At 41.6% G+C, this 19,891-nt stretch overlaps 1 protein-coding gene across 1 annotated transcript in view; it reads left to right on the top strand.

Moving 5' to 3' along the window:
- The window catches only part of LOC108438530 (cytosolic carboxypeptidase 4), a 319,250-nt gene that overhangs the window by 25,153 nt on the left and 274,206 nt on the right, over positions 1-19,891 (top strand). Inside the window, exon 2 of the mRNA XM_037540410.1 lies at positions 14,637-14,707. Coding sequence (XP_037396307.1) covers positions 14,637-14,707 — 71 coding nt within the window. The remainder of the gene's footprint in view (positions 1-14,636; positions 14,708-19,891) is intronic.

Here is a 19,891-nt window from a genome sequence, read left to right as displayed (position 1 = left end):
CTCAAATCTGAATGTACCAGAAGAGATTTCCACTTTCTGAGCGACTGAGGATGCCACACACTGGTTGCTATGCTTCTTGCATCTTTGTATGAGGTTTCATTAACGCAACTAAATCTGGCAGACAGGAAACCAAGCGCTGATGATGCTGGGTTTTAAGAACTGTGTATAATAATCACGCACATGTTGGGTTTTATGATGGTAAAGCATTAAAGCTGGTGACCATTTCATCTCTAGAGACAGGCAACGAGTCAAATAACGCTTCCTCAGCTGTGTTTGACCCCAGCACACACGTAAAGAGGGATTCCATGTTCCATGGCAAGTTCAGCAGATTTGTCAGCCAGCTTTGTCCAGTCCTGAGCAGCTGAACTGCCTCTGTCCGTCCAGGTCAGTATTCTTACACAGCGCTATCAGGCTACACGCTGTTACCCAAACCCTCATTAAGCAAGCAGCTCTGGAACAGCTTGTCTTCATTCATGGAAGGCACTAATTACACCCTTTGGTGTCCGAGGGGTATTTATAGTTAAAGCGTTGTTTGGTATTTAGCGCTTGTTTGGAAATGAGTTCCAGTGAAGGTTTGAAGGTCACTGCTTTCAGCAGGGCAATACATTCGCCTTATTAGTGATGATCAATTTAAACATTTGTTGCTTTAGCCAAGTGGCCTGGCTGCCTTAACATTTTAATTCACTTAACTTCCAACAGCTGTAGCAACTACACTCTCAGAACTAAAGGTACTGAACTGTCACTCTTATCACTAGGGTGGGACCCTCAAGGGTACACCTCAGTGCCTTTAGTCAGGGAACATAACTGTACCATAATTCAGTGGTGCTGAGGTCTGGACTCTGGGGTGGTCTGTCCATTATTCAGCATCTTTGTTTGGCATGCCCTTTTCTCAGTGAGGTTCTTCTTGATCAGCTATACATCCTTTCAGACCCACAGTGCTGAATGGTCTTCTCACAGTGGAAGGTTCGACAGGAACACCTGTGGATGTTTTGAGATCTGAATCAGCTTGATTTTCTTCTCTCTCTCAGAGATGAAAGCTTTCAGTGCTGCTTATTTGATGGGGCAGTTTTGGGGTCTATCAGCCCTTCCAGGTGGTTATTAGGAGCCACATTTTCTTGGTATCTTTTAATCAGATTTTGGAAAGTCCTGTTTTTTCACTTGATTTTCTTTGATCTTGTGTCACATCTGCTCAAAAATATCCTAAAACATTAATAAATTGTGCTTAATGTCTGTTTTGACTGGAAAGTAAATGAAGGGCGCTTTCTGATTGTCCATTTGATCAGCTCCACTTACTGTATAGCTGCACTTTGTAGTTCTACAGTTACAGACTGTAGTCCATCTGTTTCTCTGATACTTAGTTAGCCCCCTTTTACCCTTTTCTTCAGTGGTCAGGACCCCATAGACCCTCACAGAGCAGGTACTATTTGGGTGGTGAATCATTATCAGCACTGCAGTAACACTGATATGGTGGTGGGGTGTTAGTGTGTGTTGTAGTGGTACGAGTGGATCAATCAGACACAGCAGTGCAGATTAGCTGATTGGCCCCATGGCTTTTTTTTTTAGTTTTTAATCTTTTAAAGGGGGCCAAAATTTCTGCAATGTATGTGTACAAGGCCTCTGTAGCGATCGTGTTTGAGTGTTTGAGTCACCATTTATGATGCATTATAATTTTAGTAGTGTTTTTTAAGGTAATCCTTTTTAAAATGACTACATATATACGCACAAAAGCCAACGCACATACATGAACACAAATCCCAGATCCGCAGCCACGCTACACGAGCTAATAACAGACGGTGTTTGATCAGCCGCAGAGGCTGAAGATGCTGATCATGAGGGTCAGTCGATGCTCAGACTGGGACGTTAAAGCAGTGCTGCTGGAGTTTTTAAACACTGTGTCCACTCACTGTCCACTCTATTAGACACTCCTACCTTCTCGGTCCACCTTGTAGATGTAAAGTCAGAGACGATAGCTCATCTGCTGCTGCACAGTTTGTGTTGGTCACCCTCAGTGGTCACAGGACGCTGCCCACAGGACGCTGTTGGCTGGATACTTTTGGTTGGTGGACTATTCTCAGTCTAGCAGCAACACTGAGGTGTTTAAAAAAGTGTAGAAACAAGGTCATAATGTTATGCCTGATCGGTGTAAATATATAAAAGTTAACCTGTCTATCTGATGGTAGTGTCATATCTTTGGGTCTATGGCTTTAAATTTCATCTAAATGTTCCAATGGCAGCAGCATCAGTGCTTATTCTCAATGTTTTGACATGCAGGCCCAAAATAGTTAGGCTAAGTGGAGACTGACATATTTTGACTTTGTATGCAAACATGTTAGTGTCGAGCAGATGTATAACTCAATCAGCCCAAAGCAGCTGAGTGGAGTGGCTGAAATAGTGCTGCAGTGCGGTGGCGACAAGACCCCACACACAGCACAATTAAAAACATCTCACAGTCTCATAAACACACTGCAAGCACTGAAAACACTTTCGTCAACCTGACCAGGGACGTGGGCTGAAAGGGTAAAGTCTTTTCTGCGTTTGCAGCTTGTTGGGTCTTTTCAGCCACAGTACCACAGTAGCCTGTTAGAAATTAAGGTTCTCTGCAGGCAAATTTTTATGTTCATCAAGGTACAAACAGTGTAGATGTTCCCTCAAAAGTTCTACAGTAGTTTTAAGGTCTGATTATGAAGCTTAAATCAGTTTTTCCAGGTGAAAAGTTGGTATTTGTACCTTTTCATAACCGAATGTTTTAAAACAGAGCAGTAGAATAAAAGCCTGGAGGCGAGACGGGGTGTGTGGAGTCAGTACAGCTTAGAAAGTACAACCCCATTTCCAAAAAAGTTGCGATGGGGACCTGTTTACCGCTGCGTTTCATCACCTCTTCTTTAACAGCACTCTGTAAGTGTTTGGGAACTGAGGAGACGCTGCTGTAGTTCTGAAAGTGAAATGTTTTCCTGTTTTTCTTTGAAGCAGGATTTCAGCTGCTCATCAGTTCAGGGTCTCCTTTGTTGTATGTTTCATTTCATAATGCAGCAGATCTTTCAGTGGTGACTGGAGTGGTCTGGACTGCAGGCAGGTCAGTTTAGCACCTGGACTATTTTAATACAGAGCAATGCTGCTGTAATACATGTAGAATGTGGTTTGACATTGTCTTGTTGAAATAATCCAGGCCTTCCCTGAAAAAGCCACTGATAACAAGCTGAGTGGTCTTTAGCCCAGAGGACACAATGTCCATGATTTCCAAAAAGAATTTCAAATGTTGATTTGTCGGACCACAGGACACTTTTCCATTTCCACTTAGTCCATTATAAATAACCTCAGGCCCAGAGAAGGTGGCAGCGTTTCTGGATCCTGTTTATATTCGGTTTCCTCTTTGTGTTTTAGAGTTTAAACTTGCATTTATGGATGCAGTGATGAACTGTTTTCACAGACAGTGGGTTTCAGAAGTGTTTCTGAGCCCATGCAGTGATTTCCACTACAGAATCATCTGGTTTTAGTGCAGTGCTGCCTGAGGGTCCCAAAGATCACAGCCAGCAAATACTGGTTTTTGTCCTCATCCCTTACATATAGAGATTTCTCCAGATTCTCTGAATCTTTTAATGTCATTATGTACCGTAGACGATGAAAAGCACAAGTTCTTTGCTGTTTTACTTTGAGAAACGTTCTTCTTGAATTGTTGCTCTATTTGATGGTGCAGTCTTTCACAGAGTGGTGAACCCCTCCTCATCCTTACTTCTGACAGACTCCACCTTTCTGAGATGCTCATTTCTACCCAATCATGTTACTGACCTGGTGCTGATTAACCACCAGGTGTTTTTTTAGCTTTATACAACTTTACCAGCCTTTTGTATTGCTGGCATCAAATTCAAAATGTGCGAATATTAAAAAAAACAATTACATTTCTCAGTTTCAACAGTTGATCTATTGTCATCCCAACGTTTTTGGAAGTGGGGTTGTATAATTTCAATGGATTATGGTACAGTTATGTTCCCTGACTAACAGTGTGCTTCAGACACCCTGCATTGTTGGCTGATGTTCTCTGTTTGGGATGAGAGGAGGGAACTGTGTAGAATATCTCATTTTTCGCTGAAGTATCACTTTAACCCTGTGTAGCTGGAGGGCCCAACATCCAGCTGTCTGGTTGCAGTGAGACCCGATTAAGACATCAAAGCCGCTCTGCTGTTCCTCAGCCTGTACAGTGTCGAGCAGCTCAGACTGACTGCTGTGTTTGATCATGAAGCTCAAAAGCACAGGTTGCCCACCTGACACCACCCTCGTATGCACTGTTTTGTTGAATGTTTAGGGTGGGGGTGGACTATATGGCAAAAATATAATTTCACAATTCTTTTTTGCAGGATCACGATCAGGATTTTATCACAGTTCTTTTTCATGTTGGTTTTTACCAGCAGTGGACAAAGTACACAAACCATGTACTTGAGTTAAAGTAGAGACACCCAAGGTAAAATATTACTCCAGTAAAAGTAGAAGTTCCTCCTTTTAGACCTCCACTTGAGTAAAAGTACTAAAGTATTTACCTTCAAATGTATTTAAGTATAAAGTAAAAGTACTTAAAGAGTAATTAACTTAATTCAAATTAGTTCCAAGTGGAATAAAAACTGGCTTTAAACTCAGGATCACAGATGAGCTCCTTTACTATGTTGATCTGTAGGCGTCTGTTCATAAACATAAACCAGCCCAAACTCATTTACTATAAAATGAAATGGTGTTTGTAGAAATTCAGAAAAAAGCCGCGTCAGTCTCGACTGCATATGTGGACATATTTCTATATTGTGCTCTATTTACACAAAGTTAGGTTAGTTCATCATTTATGTTGAACAGACTCTCCCAAAGTTTTACGCTGCTGCGCTGACGTTGAACCGCGTGCTGCACTGGGTCGGTATGACCAACAGGTCAAAACCAGCTCTAAACAAAGTGACCGCTGGGCCCTGATTGGTGCTCTGGCTTTGCGCTTCTTTCATTTTGACATGTTACGTTTTTATACACACAGAAACCAAAAGGAGCGACAGATTTCTCAAAATGTAGGAGGAAAAAGTCGGATATTAGACTCTGAAATGTAGTGGAGTGAAAGGAAAAAACTTCAGTACAGATACATGAAAAACCACTTAAGTACAGAAACTAATTACAGTTACTTCGTTAAATACACCACTGGTTTTCAACACCATTTTGCAAGTTACTAAACAGTACAACCAAACTAATCTCCCCATTTAAAAATATTGTAGTAAAATAAAATAAAAAAAGAATACCAGACCTTTTTGAGCAGATTTTAATCTGCGTATAATTTTTGCATAAGTCAAAAAATGAACATTGGTTTTAAAAGGTAAACAACACCACCAATCAGGTAAAGTAACCCTGCATAACAGCCAGCATCACCTGTTTTAGCAAAAAAATAAAAAATAAAAAAATCAAGTTTTGAGCTTTGTTTTCCATCTTGGCTCGACATTCAGTGTACATCCATGGAACGGCGGTGTTGGAAAGGTATTTGCCGCTGGGTAACTCACACCGCGGATCATCTACTTTGAGGAGTCTTCGGAGCCCTTTGTTTTCCAATGTTTTGATAGGAACCATATCCTTTGCCAGATAAAATGTGGTAACACTTGTAGGAAGCTGTTAATGAGGCTTCATGACACTTACATAAGCTTGTCATGACAAATGACATAACCACTCATAAATGTTTATTAATGCTTATTCCAATAGGCGTCATTCGCTGTAAAGGTCACATTTGCCAGTTTTGATCGAAATTTGCTAAAGTAGTCTTTATGACTGATGAGGCCGTTTGAAATAAGCATTTATAAGCATTTATGCAGGGTTATATCAGTTGTCATGACAAGCGTATGTAAGTGTCATGTAGCCTTATAAACAGCACCCTACAGTAAAGCGTTATCTAAAATGTTAATGCCATAGTTTGTGTCACGCCAGTGTGGGAAAATCCAAAGAAGTGCCATATTACTGACGTTGACTTTTTTTAGGGACTAATTCTTCGTCTTTGCCCATTCCTGACTGATAAAGATGCTTTCATTATGCCCCGTATTGACTACTGTAACTCCCTCTTTGTTGGTCTCCCTGTAAAGTCTGTATTAAAGCTACAGTACATTCAGAGCTCTGTGGCTGGAGTTCTCACCTATACTCAGCGTCCAGCTCACATCACCCCTGTTCTCTCTCAGCTACACCGACGGCCGGTCCCGTCCCGTATTGACTACTGTAACTCCCTCTTTGTTAGTCTCCCTGTAAAGTCTGTATTAAAGCTACAGTACATTCAGAGCTCTGTGGCTGGAGTTCTCACCTATACTCAGCGTTCAGCTCACATCACCCCTGTTCTCTCTCAGCTACACCGGCTGCCGGTCCCGTCCCGTATTGACTACTGTAACTCCCTCTTTGTTAGTCTCCCTGTAAAGTCTGTATTAAAGCTACAGTACATTCAGAGCTCTGTGGCTGGAGTTCTCACCTATACTCAGCGTTCAGCTCACATCACCCCTGTTCTCTCTCAGCTACACCGACGGCCGGTCCCGTCCCGTATTGACTACTGTAACTCCCTCTTTGTTAGTCTCCCTGTAAAGTCTGTATTAAAGCTACAGTACATTCAGAGCTCTGTGGCTGGAGTTCTCACCTATACTCAGCGTTCAGCTCACATCACCCCTGTTCTCTCTCAGCTACACCGGCTGCCGGTCCCGTCCCGTATAACGTTTAAAATTTTACTACTCACTTTCAAAGCCCTGCAGAACCTTCCTCCCCCACCTCAGAGAACTGCTGACCTCTTACACTCCCTCTTGCTCTCTCAGGTCTTCTTGTAATGACTTACTTGCTGTCCCAGCACCAGACTCTCCACTTTGGGAGGGAGGTCCTTCAGTGCCATGGCCCCCAATCTCTGGAATTCTCTTCCTCAATCCCTCCGGGACGGCTCTTCTTTTTCCCCTTCAAATCTGACTTAAAGACTTTTCTCTTTAATGCACATTTTTCTTTTTCTTTTTTTGTTTCCCATGCTATGTGAAGCGACCCTGGGTTTGTGAAAGGTGCTATATAAATGTAACTCATTATTATTATTATTATTATTATAAACAAATCAGTGGTCAAAACCACGGAATACAGGCAGTCAGAATAACGCCGCTCAGTAGGCTTCAGGGAAACACCTCTAAAGCTCGGGCTTATATACCAACTGCTCCGGTCATATGACCGCACACACAGGTGAAGCCAGTATTCCGGGGAGTGTGAGCGCTGATAGGAGCGCAGTGAGTCAGAGTCACGTGAGCTTCCACTGAACTATGGGCAATGGAGTCGCTGTCGCATGATCTCCCATGGGATCCTGAGATGTGAAGTCCATCTCTTCTTGAGAGCCTGCCGGATGCGTGACAGCATCGAACTGCGGCGGATATAATGCGCATTGTAACACAATCCAACGATCTCCCTGTGATGACGAACCGTGGACACATTTATACTCCTTCACAATCTGATATCATCATATCGCACACCCCTAGTTTAGGGACCTTCTGCATTTTCTGATTGTTTCTGATCAGTGTGCACTGGTAGAAATAAAGCAGTGGTTTTAAGGTCTGATTGTGAAGCTTAAATCAGTTTTTCCAGGTGAAAAGTTGGTGTTTGTTCCTTTTCATAACCAAATGTTTTAAAACAGAACAGTAGAATACAAGCCTGGAGGCGAGGCGAGGCGTGTGGTGTCAGTACAGCTTAGAACAGATCATTCCAATGGATTATGGTTCAGTTATGTTCCCTGACTAAAGGCTAAAGGTACTGAGATGAACCCTTGAGGGAACCACCCCATTGACAACTGACCCAGAGACAGTTTAGTACCTTTATTTCTGAGAATGTGATGCTCTTTTCACTGGAGGTTCAAAAAAGGGTACTAAAAGGGTCTATATAGAACCATATACAACACATTCCCCATAAATCTGAAGAACCATTTCGCCATGCTTTGAGTGTTCTTTGCATGTTCACGATTTTATATAGAACCACTGTCTTTATTACATTCTTTTAAAAGATTTCTTCAGCAAAGAACGTGGTTCTATATACAACCATGAACACCCAAAGAACGCTTTGCATGGTAAATTGGTTCTTCAGATTTATGGAGAATGCCTTTTACGGAACCTTTTTTGAAATGGTTCTATATAGAACCCAAAAGGGTTTCTCTACTATTATGTTGTGAAACTTGTAACAATAGAAGAACCCTTTTGGGTGCTATTTAGAAGCCTTTTCAAAAAGGGTCTGTACAGAACCATATACAACACATTCCCCATAAATCCGAAGAACCATTTCACCATGCAAAGAACCCTTTAAGCATGAAAACGGTTCTTTGAGTATTCACGATTCTATATAGAACCACTGTTTTAATTTCACTCTTTTAAAAGATTGTTTTTTCAAGGGTTCTCTAGCAAAGAAAGTGGTTCTGTACAAAAACATGAACACTTTGCATGCTTAAAGAGTTCTTTGCATGGTAAAATGGTTCTTCAGATTTATGGAGAACGTGCTTTGGATGATTCTGTATAGAACCGTTTTTGGAAATGGTTCTATATAGCACCCAAAAGGGTTTCTCTACTGTTATGTTGTGAAGCTTGTAACAATAGAAGAACCCTTTCAAAAATGGAATGATATACAGCACGTTCTCCATCAATCCGAAGAGCTTTTCACCTTGAAAGGAACCTTTTAAGCAGGGAAGTGTTTAACATGTTCATCATTCTACATAGAACAACTGTCTTCACTACACTCTTAAAGAAGATGGTTCTCCAAGGGTTCTTTAGCAAAGAAGATGCTTCTGTGAAGAATCATGAACACTCAAACAACCTTTTGCATGGTTAAAGGGTTCTTTGCATGGTGCATGGTTCTATGTAGTACCCAAAGGGTTCTTCTCTTATTATAATGTCAAGCCTATAACAATAGAAGATTCCTTTTGGGTGTTATTTAGAACCCTTTTCAGAAAGGTTCTATATAGAACCATCTGTAACACATGCTTGGATGTTTTCCATGATGCGAAGAAGCAGAAGCTTCCTTGAGTGTTCATGGTTTTATATAGAAGTGTTTTCCTTGCTAAAGAACCCTTGAAGAACCATCTTTCTTGCCCTCTGTAGTTCGCTCTTGTGTGAGTTCAGTCAGAATTGGTTTTCTCACATTTTTGTGATGTCAACAATCAAATATTTCATGCATTTAAACCAAAACAAGAGTGAATATGAGTTTTTAACAGTTGTTTAGACCCAAAAAGTGTTCAGTCACTACTGAGGCTGAAGCTGCTCTTCACACCGAGGAAGATATTTTGAAGAACATTGAAAAGTAAGATGACTGCTGGGATAGGCTCCGGCATCCCCGCGACCCTGAGGGAGAAGCAGCTTAGAAAATGTGTGTGTGTGTGTGTGTGTGTGTGTGTGTGTGTATGTGTGTGTGTGTGTGTGTGTGTGTGTGTGTGTGTAATGAAAAGTAAGATGGGAAATCAGACGCTGCTGGGCTCTCAGCTCTGTTGGGGTCATCACTGTCCTTGTGGGAAGCTGCTAGTTTATAACGTGTGTCCGTTCACCTCAGAGCTCATCCTCAAACTCTGATCTGTCATCGCTGGAGATTCAGACTCCGAGCTGTCGTCTCCTCTTCATCGCTGCATTAATCCTGCAGGTAAAAATAGCCGATCGCCATGTGTGTGTAGAGTGCGTGTAGAGGGAGATCTGCTCGGATACTGAGCTGTGCCCCATTATGGCTCTGTCATACTCAGATCAGATTAAATATCCACCCTCAATGAGGCTCTAATGAGGCCAGGGGACTGAGCCGAGGTGAGTCTCTGTTCACTGCTGTGTGTGTATGTCATTAATGTGGCTGTATAGATTCAATTCCATCAAAAACAAAGGGTTTTTTCCTTCTCCTGGAATGTTTTGTGCCATATTAGAGATTTTGTCTGACAGCAGTGATGTGTGAGCGCAGTTTGTTAAGTTCTAGGACTGTAACAAGCTGTTGTGATGAATTATTGTTATTTTTTAATGACATTAATTGAATTAATTAATGCATTTTCCTTGTTTGATTCATTTGTAGCCGCCCAGCTGCAGCACACTGTATGTTGCTTGTTCAAATATAACTTTTTAAAGTGTTATAAGCACGAAATTACACTGGATGGGGCAGATCCCCTCTTTATTCTACTGTTCTGTTTTAATTTCAAAATGCCTGCTGCTCTTTGCAATGTGTGTATATTTCACAATGAATGGACCAAAAGAAACGGCCCAAAATGACTTGGTTCCATTGACTTACATTTAAAGTGAAGTAGGTTTTTTCCTTCTCCTGTAAAGTTACAGTTTTTGGAGATACGAGATTTTCTTCTGACAGCAGTGACAAACAATTTACATCTCTCTCTCTCTCTCTCTCTCTCTCTCTCACTCTCTCACTCTCTTGCTCTCTATCTTTCTGTATATATATATATATATATATGTACAGTGTGAGTCAAAAGTCACAGAACAGCATTTAATGAAAGATCTGAATACCCCAGCAAGTAATGGGTGAGGGGGCTTATCTTTTAGGCTGTGTCCGGAAATTGGCCACCATCTCGAAAGCCGCTATATTGAATCAAGGGCAAGTTTTTCCAGTGGTAAGGTGGTCATGTAGCAGATCAAAGACCAGAATTGTCTCAGAAATCGATTACCGCAGATTTTCAATATCTCTTGTGGTTCAAAAGTTATCAACACAGAAAGTTGCAACAACATGTATATACATGTATTCACACACATACAGTGAGGTCGAAGAAGTCGGAGACCACTTGTATTTTGCATGCTTAATGTATTTTGCATGCTGCATGATCTTTCAAAACTCTGAATTTCTTCTCCTCTGATAAGCAGATCAGGTTCACCTGAGTATCATCTGAACACAAGCTTCAGCTGAAGAGATAAGATTAAAAATACTCTGACCTTTTTGTACAACGTGGCCTGTGCAAGTGTTACGGCACATTATATATATATAGCAGTTTGTTACACTATGCACATAAATCCTCATTCTGGACTGAAATGTGCAGGAATTGCCACAGTGACGTGTGTAATGAGGCAGGATGATGCAGACGCTCGCAGGTAAAAAGTGAATGAGAGACTTTACTAGTCAAAACAGAATCCACAATCGTAGTCAGGTAACATGCAATGGTCAAATCCAGAAAGGGCAAAATACACAAAAACACAAACAACCAGTCAAACAGTCAAAACGGATCAAGAAAAAGGTCAAAAAACAGGCGAAACAGGTCCGATCAGGAATTAACAATCAGGGAGTAATGCTCAGTAGCTCTGAGGAAAGACGCAATACCTCACCATGAATCGATCTACAAGCCCGGGCTTTAAGCTAAACTAATCAGAGGAGAAGAGGTGAGAACAGTCAGTACTCTGGGGAACGGGAGCGCTGAATGGAGTGTGACAGTGAGGCTTGCGTCATGTCAAATAAGCGTAAACTGACTAGGGGTGTCCAAACTTTTTCACACCACTGTATATTTATATACCTGCGCTGTCAGAACAAAACCTTGTATCTGCTGTTTCATTTTTCATTTTTTAGCATAATTTGGAAATGCCAGCTGCCACTAACATCGTGTTATGTCATGACGAATGGTCCAATAGGATCAGAGCAAAATGACAACTGTTATTGTAAAGTATTTTTAAAATAATTAGCCAACATTGGATTGTATGTATATTTCTTCTGCTGGGATGTTGGAGGTTTTTGGAGATTCGAGTTTGTGTTCCGACAGTGACGATGTAGAGTTTTACTACAACAACAACAACAACATTTATTTGCATTCGCATATTTATTTATTTTTACAACTAATGTCATCTCAAAGCAGCTTTACAGAAAAGCAGCTTAGGAAGGATCAAAAGAATGTATAAGCGTAAGGAACCGAATCCGTGTCCAAGCCCCCCATGAGCAAGCCAGAGGCGATAGTGGCAATGAAAAACTGCCTTGGAGTAAGAGAAGAACTCTGGAGAGGAACCCAGGCTCAAGGGACGAGCTCGTCGTCCTCTGGTCAACCCCGGATGAAGAGAGGACGACAGAGCCAATGAGACTTTATGACCAGATACTACAATGAAGCTTAGAGCTCGAACATCTTTCAGAAATGTTCTGATTAATCCAGGAGGAGGTGATGTAAAGCTAGAACCATCTCATTGGTTCTCAGTCAAGTCTTATAGTTGCATGATTTGATTTAAAAGCTTCAGTAAAACGTCAGTAACCCAGTCCTGTGAGGGTTAACATGTTTGTGGTTCTAGATGCTGTAATGTGACAGAATTCTCAGCTGTGGGTGCTGAACACACATCAGCCCTCTCTGTTTACTTTCTATCTGTTTTTTGATTGGCAGGTTGGATAACGTTTCATCACATTCGCTTCCCACACACACACACACACACACACACACACACCTCAGTAGAGGATGAAGTACACAAACCATATATTTGAGTTAAAGTAGAGAGACCCAAGGTAAAATATTACCCTAGTAACAGTAGAAGTTCCTCCCTTTAGACCTCCACTTGAGTAAAATTACTAAAGTATTTACCTTCAAATGTACTTAAGTATAAAGTAAAAGTACTAAAAGAGTAATTCTGGCTCTGATCTGGTCCTGTTATTATTTTTATAACCAGACTGGCTTCATGAACTCATTTTAGGTGAAAGTCCTCCAGCGTCTCTCTTTTAATAGAACGTCATTAATTAGTGACGCTGACGTCTATTAAAATGATCAGAAGCACAAAACACTGAAGGTAAACAGTTTCCATCAGGGAGAACCGAGTGGCTCTGAAATCACTTTTTACACACAAGCAAAGTTTCAGTTTCAGATTTATTTACAACTTAGTTCCAAGTTTAAGTTGAATAAAAACTGGCTTTAAACTCAGGATCACAGATGAGCTCCTTTACTATGTTGATCTGTAGGCGTCTGTTCATAAACATAAACCAGCCCAAACTCATTTACTATAAAATGAAATGGTGTTTGTAGAAATTCAGAAAAAAGCCGCGTCAGTCTCGACTGCATATGTGGACATATTTCTATATTGTGCTCTATTTACATAAAGTTAGGTTAGTTCATCATTTATGTTGAACAGACTCTCCCAAGGTTTTACGCTGCTGCGCTGACGTTGAACCGTGTGCTGCACTGGGTCGGTATGACCAACAGGTCAAAACCAGCTCTAAACAAAGTGACCGCTGGGCCCTGATTGGTGCTCTGGCTTTGCGCTTCTTTCGTTTTGACATGTTACATTTTTATACACACAGAAACCAAAAGGAACGACAGATTTCTCAGATATTAGACTCTGAAATGTAGTGGAGTGAAAGGAAAAGTTGCCCAATAATGAAAAACTTCAGTACAGATACACAAACAAACTACTTAAGTACAGAAACTAATTACATTTACTGAGTTACTGTCCACCACTGATGCACGCACACACACCGATTTGTTCTGACTGTGATGTATCTCAATTTTTGTCATTCTTCAAGGGTTTAGACAATGATTCTGTATAAAAGGGCACTGTACCAATAGCAGAACCCTTTATAGAACCATATAGAACACATTCTCCATCAATCTGAATAACCATTTCACCATGTAGAGAATCATATATGCATGCAAATAGTTTTCAGTGTTCATGGTTCTACACAGAATCATTATCTTTGCTAAAGAACCCTTGAAGAACCATCGTTTTTTGAGTGTACTCATCCACCCGTCTGTCCATCCATCCGTAATGGTTTTCAACATCATCTGTGGTCGGCAATGACATGAGACTTAAAGAACTAATAGAGCCAGAGACACAACAGGAGAACCTTCCTAAGATCATGAAGAACAACCACTGAGAGCCTGTGTGCCTCTGGGCCATAGTGGACAGTGGAGGAGAGTAATGAAAATGCACTCTGGAGAACCTCTAAAGAACCATTTCGCCATTATATTCAAACTTAAGCACGTTTTTCATTCTCCTGTAAACTTACCACTGCGGTTGTTTGTCCCAATATTGGTGATATACGCTCACACACACACACACACACACACACACACACACACACACACACACACACACACACACACACACACAAACACACTCATCACTGCCCGTATTTCCACCGAGGGAACCTTACAGGAGAATGAAGAACATTCCTAATATTGAATGGAACCGAATGGGATAATGTTTCATCTGAAGTCATTTTGGACCATTTCTATTGGTCCATTTGTCAGGAAGTTGTAGACATGGTAAAGAACGGCTTCATCTTTAACTTCTGTAAATAAAGAGGAAACAGACACACACACACACACACACACACACACACACACACACACACACACACACACACACACACACACACACACACACACACCCACCCACACACCTATATTATTGCTCTCCCTCTCTTGTTTAATCCCTCGTCTCGTCAGACCCTTTTAATAGGAGGGCAGTGCGGCGCTAAAGGGGACACAGGGGGTACAGTGTGTGTGTGTGTGTGTGTGTGTGTGTGTGTGGGATTGAGTTTCAGTAGCTCTGAGCTGAAGCCCCTCAGTCTGAATCTGTCTCAGATCACCATTCTGTCTGTGAGAGAACAGAGGGAACCTACAGAAACTCAGCTTTACATTCAATATACATCTCTCTCTCTCTCTCTCTCTCTATCTATCTCTCTCTATCTATCTCTCTCTCTCTATCGCTATCCAGCTGCTCAGTCCAGGGCCAGTATGGCAGTTCCAAGCTCCAGTGGACTTGAGGTTCTCCTGAAAACCTTGCAGGTAAGAACACTGTGTGTGTTGCTGTTTCTTTAAGTACAAAGAGGAAGATCTATCTATCTATCTATCTATCTATCTATCTATCTATCTATCTATCTATCTATCTATCTATCTATCTATCTATCTATCTATCTATCTATCTGTCTGTCTGTCTGTCTGTCTGTCTGTCTGTCTGTCTGTCTGTCTGTCTAGAAAACGGCTATGAAATGCACATTATTCATTTTTCAGTTAGTTTATTCATTGTTTCTGTGTTTATTCTTGGTGACCAATCACACGAGGAGCTTGTTAATGAGTCAATCATTGAAGATTTATTAGAGGAGGAAAAGCACTAAATTATACATAGGGTGGGGTCCCATGACTGACCCCCTGATTTCATGTGTCCGCCTTTTACAGCTTGATTTGCTTTCAGCTCCTCAAAGAACCTGCAGACACGCCTTTGAAGTTCAGTCTTAGAAGCTGGTTGATGATTTTCTGAAGTAATCAAACCCATTTAGTGGTGTTGAGATCTGGACTCTGGGGTGGTCAATCCATCGTTCAGCTTCCTTGTTTGATGTGTCCGTCTCCTTTTCTCAGTGAGGTTCTTCTTGATCAGCTGCACTTCCTTTCAGACCCACAGTGCTGAGTGGTCTTCTCACAGTGGAAGGTTGGACAGAAACACCTGTGCATGTTTTCAGATCTGAAGCAGCTTGATTTTCTCCTCTCTCTCAAAGATGAAAGCTTTCAGGGCTGCTTATCTGATGGGGGCAGTTTTGGGGTCTACCAGCTCTTCCAGGTGGTTGCTAAGAGTCCTGTTTTCTCTGTAGGTTTAAATCAGATTTGGAAAGTCCATTTGTTTCACTGTTTTTTTTCCTCAGAAAACTATAAATGAAAAATGAATAACTTGTGTTAGTTTATTACAAACACCTACCGTGTGCTTCCATTCACTGGCCACTTTATTAGAAACACCCACCTTGTACTTGAACTCACTGGCCACTTTATTAGAAACACTTACCTTGCGCTTCCGCTCACTGGCCACTTTATTAGAAACACCCACCTTGTACTTCAACTCACTGGCCACTTTATTGGAAACACCCACCTTGTGCTTCTGCTCACTGGCCACTTTATTAGAAACACCCACCTTGTACTTGAACTCACTGGCCACTTTATTAGAAACACCCACCTTGTACTTGAACTCATTGGCCACTTTATTGGAAACTCCTACCTTGTGCCTCTGCTCACTGGCCACTTTATTAGAAACACATGCCTTGTACTTGAACTCACTGGCCACTTTATTGGAAACTCCTACCTTGTACTTCAACTCACTGGCCACTTTATTAGAAACACCTACGTTGTGCTTCCACTAACTGGCCACTTTATTAGAAACACCTACTTTGAAGCTCCACTATGTGGATGCACAGTCATCAAATGTATCTGTTCTCCTGATATCATTTGGGTGGTGTTTTTTTCTTAGCATGGTTGTGTGTGGTGCTGTTACAAGTTTGTCCAGGATGCTGGAGCCAGAAATGTCTAGACAAGAGCAGTTCTGTGGTCAGAAACTGACCACTGATGAAAGCCTAGAGGATGGCTAACACAATCTTTGCATCAGCAGATGAGCTACGGTCTCTAACTCTACAGCAGTATAAAAGAGGTTTCTAATAAATGGCCAGGGAGGGCAAATAAGACATAACAGTCAAATTAACTTGAGCATCACCACTTCATTACTATATATTAGCTACATTAACATCCAACAAGCTATATTGGTGAAGGTCTATTCACAATGATGGGGATTATGGGGTGTTGCTTCATCCCTGTCAGCTGCTTACTGTTTCATGTGGATGGGACTCTATGGTATGAGCTGTGGGGAATCACTCGGGGACTAAACTGGGCTCCGTAATACCCTCTGTGACTCATATCTGTAATCAAGACAAAATGTACACACACACACACACACACACACACACACACACACGCACACACATAGCCATGAAAAGCCAGAATGTGGCCTACGACCTTGATTATTGTAGTGGTTTTGCTTAAAAGCTCAAGTTCAGACAAATTTAGCTCGTTTTTACAAATAAATCCACCTGCTGCTGAGAGGCTGCTTCCCCAGAGCAGTCAGGCTACCGCAGACATCCAGATAGACAGACTACTACAAAAATGGATAGCTCCAGTTCTAAAATGTGATCTGCCGAGCTGCATTTGAAGCCACCGTAAAATGCTTACCAATGACCACCTCACAAGAACCGAATTCTTTACAAAAGCAGAATTCAGATTTTTCAAAAGAACTCCATAATTAAGTGATTAAGATGTAATCAGAGCGGTTCCGAGTGGTTTGGTGTGAAACGCTCTGTTCTAGTGAAAATTACCAGTCAGAACTGTTCACAGTGGTGGTGATAGGAACCAGACGTCCACCTCTAAAAGCTCCTTCACAGAAAGTTCCTACATGAAATGGTTATGAATTCACTGCCTGATGACTGAGACGCTGTTTTGAGAAGATTTTGGCTGTAAAATCCATTCACGGTAGAGGGATACATGCTTATCCCCATAGATAAGAAGGCACATGTGTGTTCACTGCTGGTTTTGGATATTAAATAACTAAAATAAGGCAACCCGAAACCTTTATTTTATAAGATGACCAAATAAACAAACTTGCTTTTTCCTTCCCAGTTCACATATACGTTACCTGTCATTGCGCATTCCATTTGAGAGATTGCGGAATATGATGTATCTGCTGGTTTGGCACATATTGCAAATAAAAAAATATGAGGATCTGCAGACTGTTGGGGGTTTCTTGCCATTTCTACATCTCAGTGAAGCAATGCCTCACCCTCCTCTAGAATGACCACACCCACTGACCTCGCCTTCACCACCACAACTGCTGCATCCAATGTGTTTTTATAGCACCACAGTGGACGTAGCCAAGAATAAATGTGCTGTTGTTCCAGTGGGTTGTGGCTTCAAGGTTCTAGATTGTACAGGCATGTAAACACCTGTTTTTTTAGTTTCTCTAGTTCTCTAGTTTCTATATATATTAGGCTGCATTCACATTGCCAGGTTAAAGTGGCACAAATCTGATTTTTTGTCCTAATGTGACTCAGATCTGATGTTTTGTCATGATTGGCCCCTCCCAGTCTGGTCCATGTGCTTTTTGTTTACATTTTGTTCTTCCATGTGCGTTTGTTTTGGTTTCCTAGTCCGGCCCCTTGTTTTGGTTACTCCGCCCCTGATTGTCTCCACCTGTGTTTCCACCTGTCCCTCGTTTACCCTTATGTATTTAAGCCCTGTCTTTTCCCCTGTCTGGTTCCTGGTCTTTGTTTGAAGTGTTTTGATTTTGTTTGATGTCTGTCGTTAGATGTTTGGCTGGTTCTGTTCAATTTTGGACTGTTTGGTGTTCTTAGTTATGTCTGCCCACCCTAAACTCGATATTGATTATTGGAACCAGGACTGGCTCGACCCTGGATTTGCCCTTAATAAACGTTGTGTACCTCAGCACAGGCGCCCACCTCCTCGCTCCCTACCATTACATGTTTTCTGGGCTGTGTGGACACAAATCTGATCTTTTCAAATCCCACCTGATCCACTTTCATATGTGGTCCTAGATTGGATACCAGTTGGTGACCATGCGACCTTAATGTGACAAGATCGCAATCCATGTGCATTTTTTCCGCTGCGCCTGTGCGGAATCATTCAGCGTTACCATGGTAACAGCGACGAACATAAGTTAAAGCCTGTAAATGATGGGTAAGCAGCTCATCTCAACTTTTTCTCCTTCATCTGGCTCTAATAATGAAACTGAGAGCTGATCAGAGTTAATGATCTTCTCAGTGAAGCTCGTTCTGCTCGTTAGTTTGTGCTGATGATTCAGTCATGTGACGTTACTGAGTAGGATGAGCTCATGAGGGTCATTTCAGGACACTGGTTAATAACATTAATGACAGATTGACTCACTGACCTAAATGAGTATGAACCATTGAGTCAGAGAGATCGGATTTGAGCAACGAGGCTTATAATATGAAGGTAGATTTAGTTTATCTGGTAACATGATTTGTGCTCCAGGATGAATGTTGGGATACCTTTCATGGTTAAAGACATCTGTTCTTGGCTAAGTTTGTGTAAAGTAATGCAATTATTACGCTGCATGGGTGGCGTTTTAACTCTGCTTTAATCAGCTTGACCTTAATCAGGATAGCGGTACAAACCTGACATACCAGAAAAGTCTAAGATAAGCAGACGTTGTGTAGGTGTCCCTGATTAGTCTGTATAGGATGGTTAATTCTACGTTCCTCTGTGTTTGCTAACTCAGCAGGATAGAATCGTCCATTAACCACCACATGTTTACATTTATGGCATTTGGCTGACGCTCTTATCCAGAGGGACGTACAATTTGATCATTTTTACACAGGTAGGCCAAGGTGGTGTTAGGAGTCTTGCCCAAGGACTCTTATTGGTATAGTGTAGGGTGTTTGCCCTGGTGGGGATTGAACCCCAGTCAACAGTGTAGAAGGCAGAGGTGTTAACCACTACACTACCCAACCACCACATGTACACAAAGTAAATGTGTATGTAATCCATGAAGCCCATTTCAGACCAGTAGCCTAACCACGCTACATGATGCACCAGGCTGTGTTACGTGCAACATGCTCCTGTGTTAACCAGTGCAACCTTTCGCAATGTGAAACTAAAAAAATATGCTTTGGGTTGCAGTACAAATATAAAAGGTTAATTTCATAAATACTATGTGGTTGACAATGCAGTGGTGCACATCCCCTCCAGTGAATGAACTAGTGACTATGTACTGTAACGATAATCAATGTTGTGGTTACAGTTTCTTGTTTCTACGCTCATTATACATTTTATCAGCTCCACTTACTGTATAGCTGCACTTTGTAGTTCTACAGTTACAGACTGTAGTCCATCTGTTTCTCTGATACTTTGTTACCCTGTTCTTCAGTGGTCAGGACCCCCATGGACCCTCACAGAGAAGGTACTATTTGGGTGGTGGATCATTCTCAGCACTGCAGCAACACTGACGTGGTGGTGGTGTGTTAGTGTGTGTTGTGCTGGTCTGAGTGGATCAAGCATTTTAAACACCTCAGTGTCGCTGCTGGACTGAGAATAGTCCACCAACCAACAAATAGCCAGCAGCATCCTGTGACCACTGATGAAGGATTAGAGGATGACCAACACAGACTGTGCAGCAGCAGATGA

The sequence above is a fragment of the Pygocentrus nattereri genome, chromosome 8 (genome assembly GCF_015220715.1).
Source record: "Pygocentrus nattereri isolate fPygNat1 chromosome 8, fPygNat1.pri, whole genome shotgun sequence".
Classification (NCBI taxonomy): Eukaryota; Metazoa; Chordata; class Actinopteri; order Characiformes; family Serrasalmidae; genus Pygocentrus; species Pygocentrus nattereri.
The sequence above is the reverse complement of the archived record's forward strand: the minus strand, read 5'-3'. Positions and strand labels throughout refer to the sequence as shown.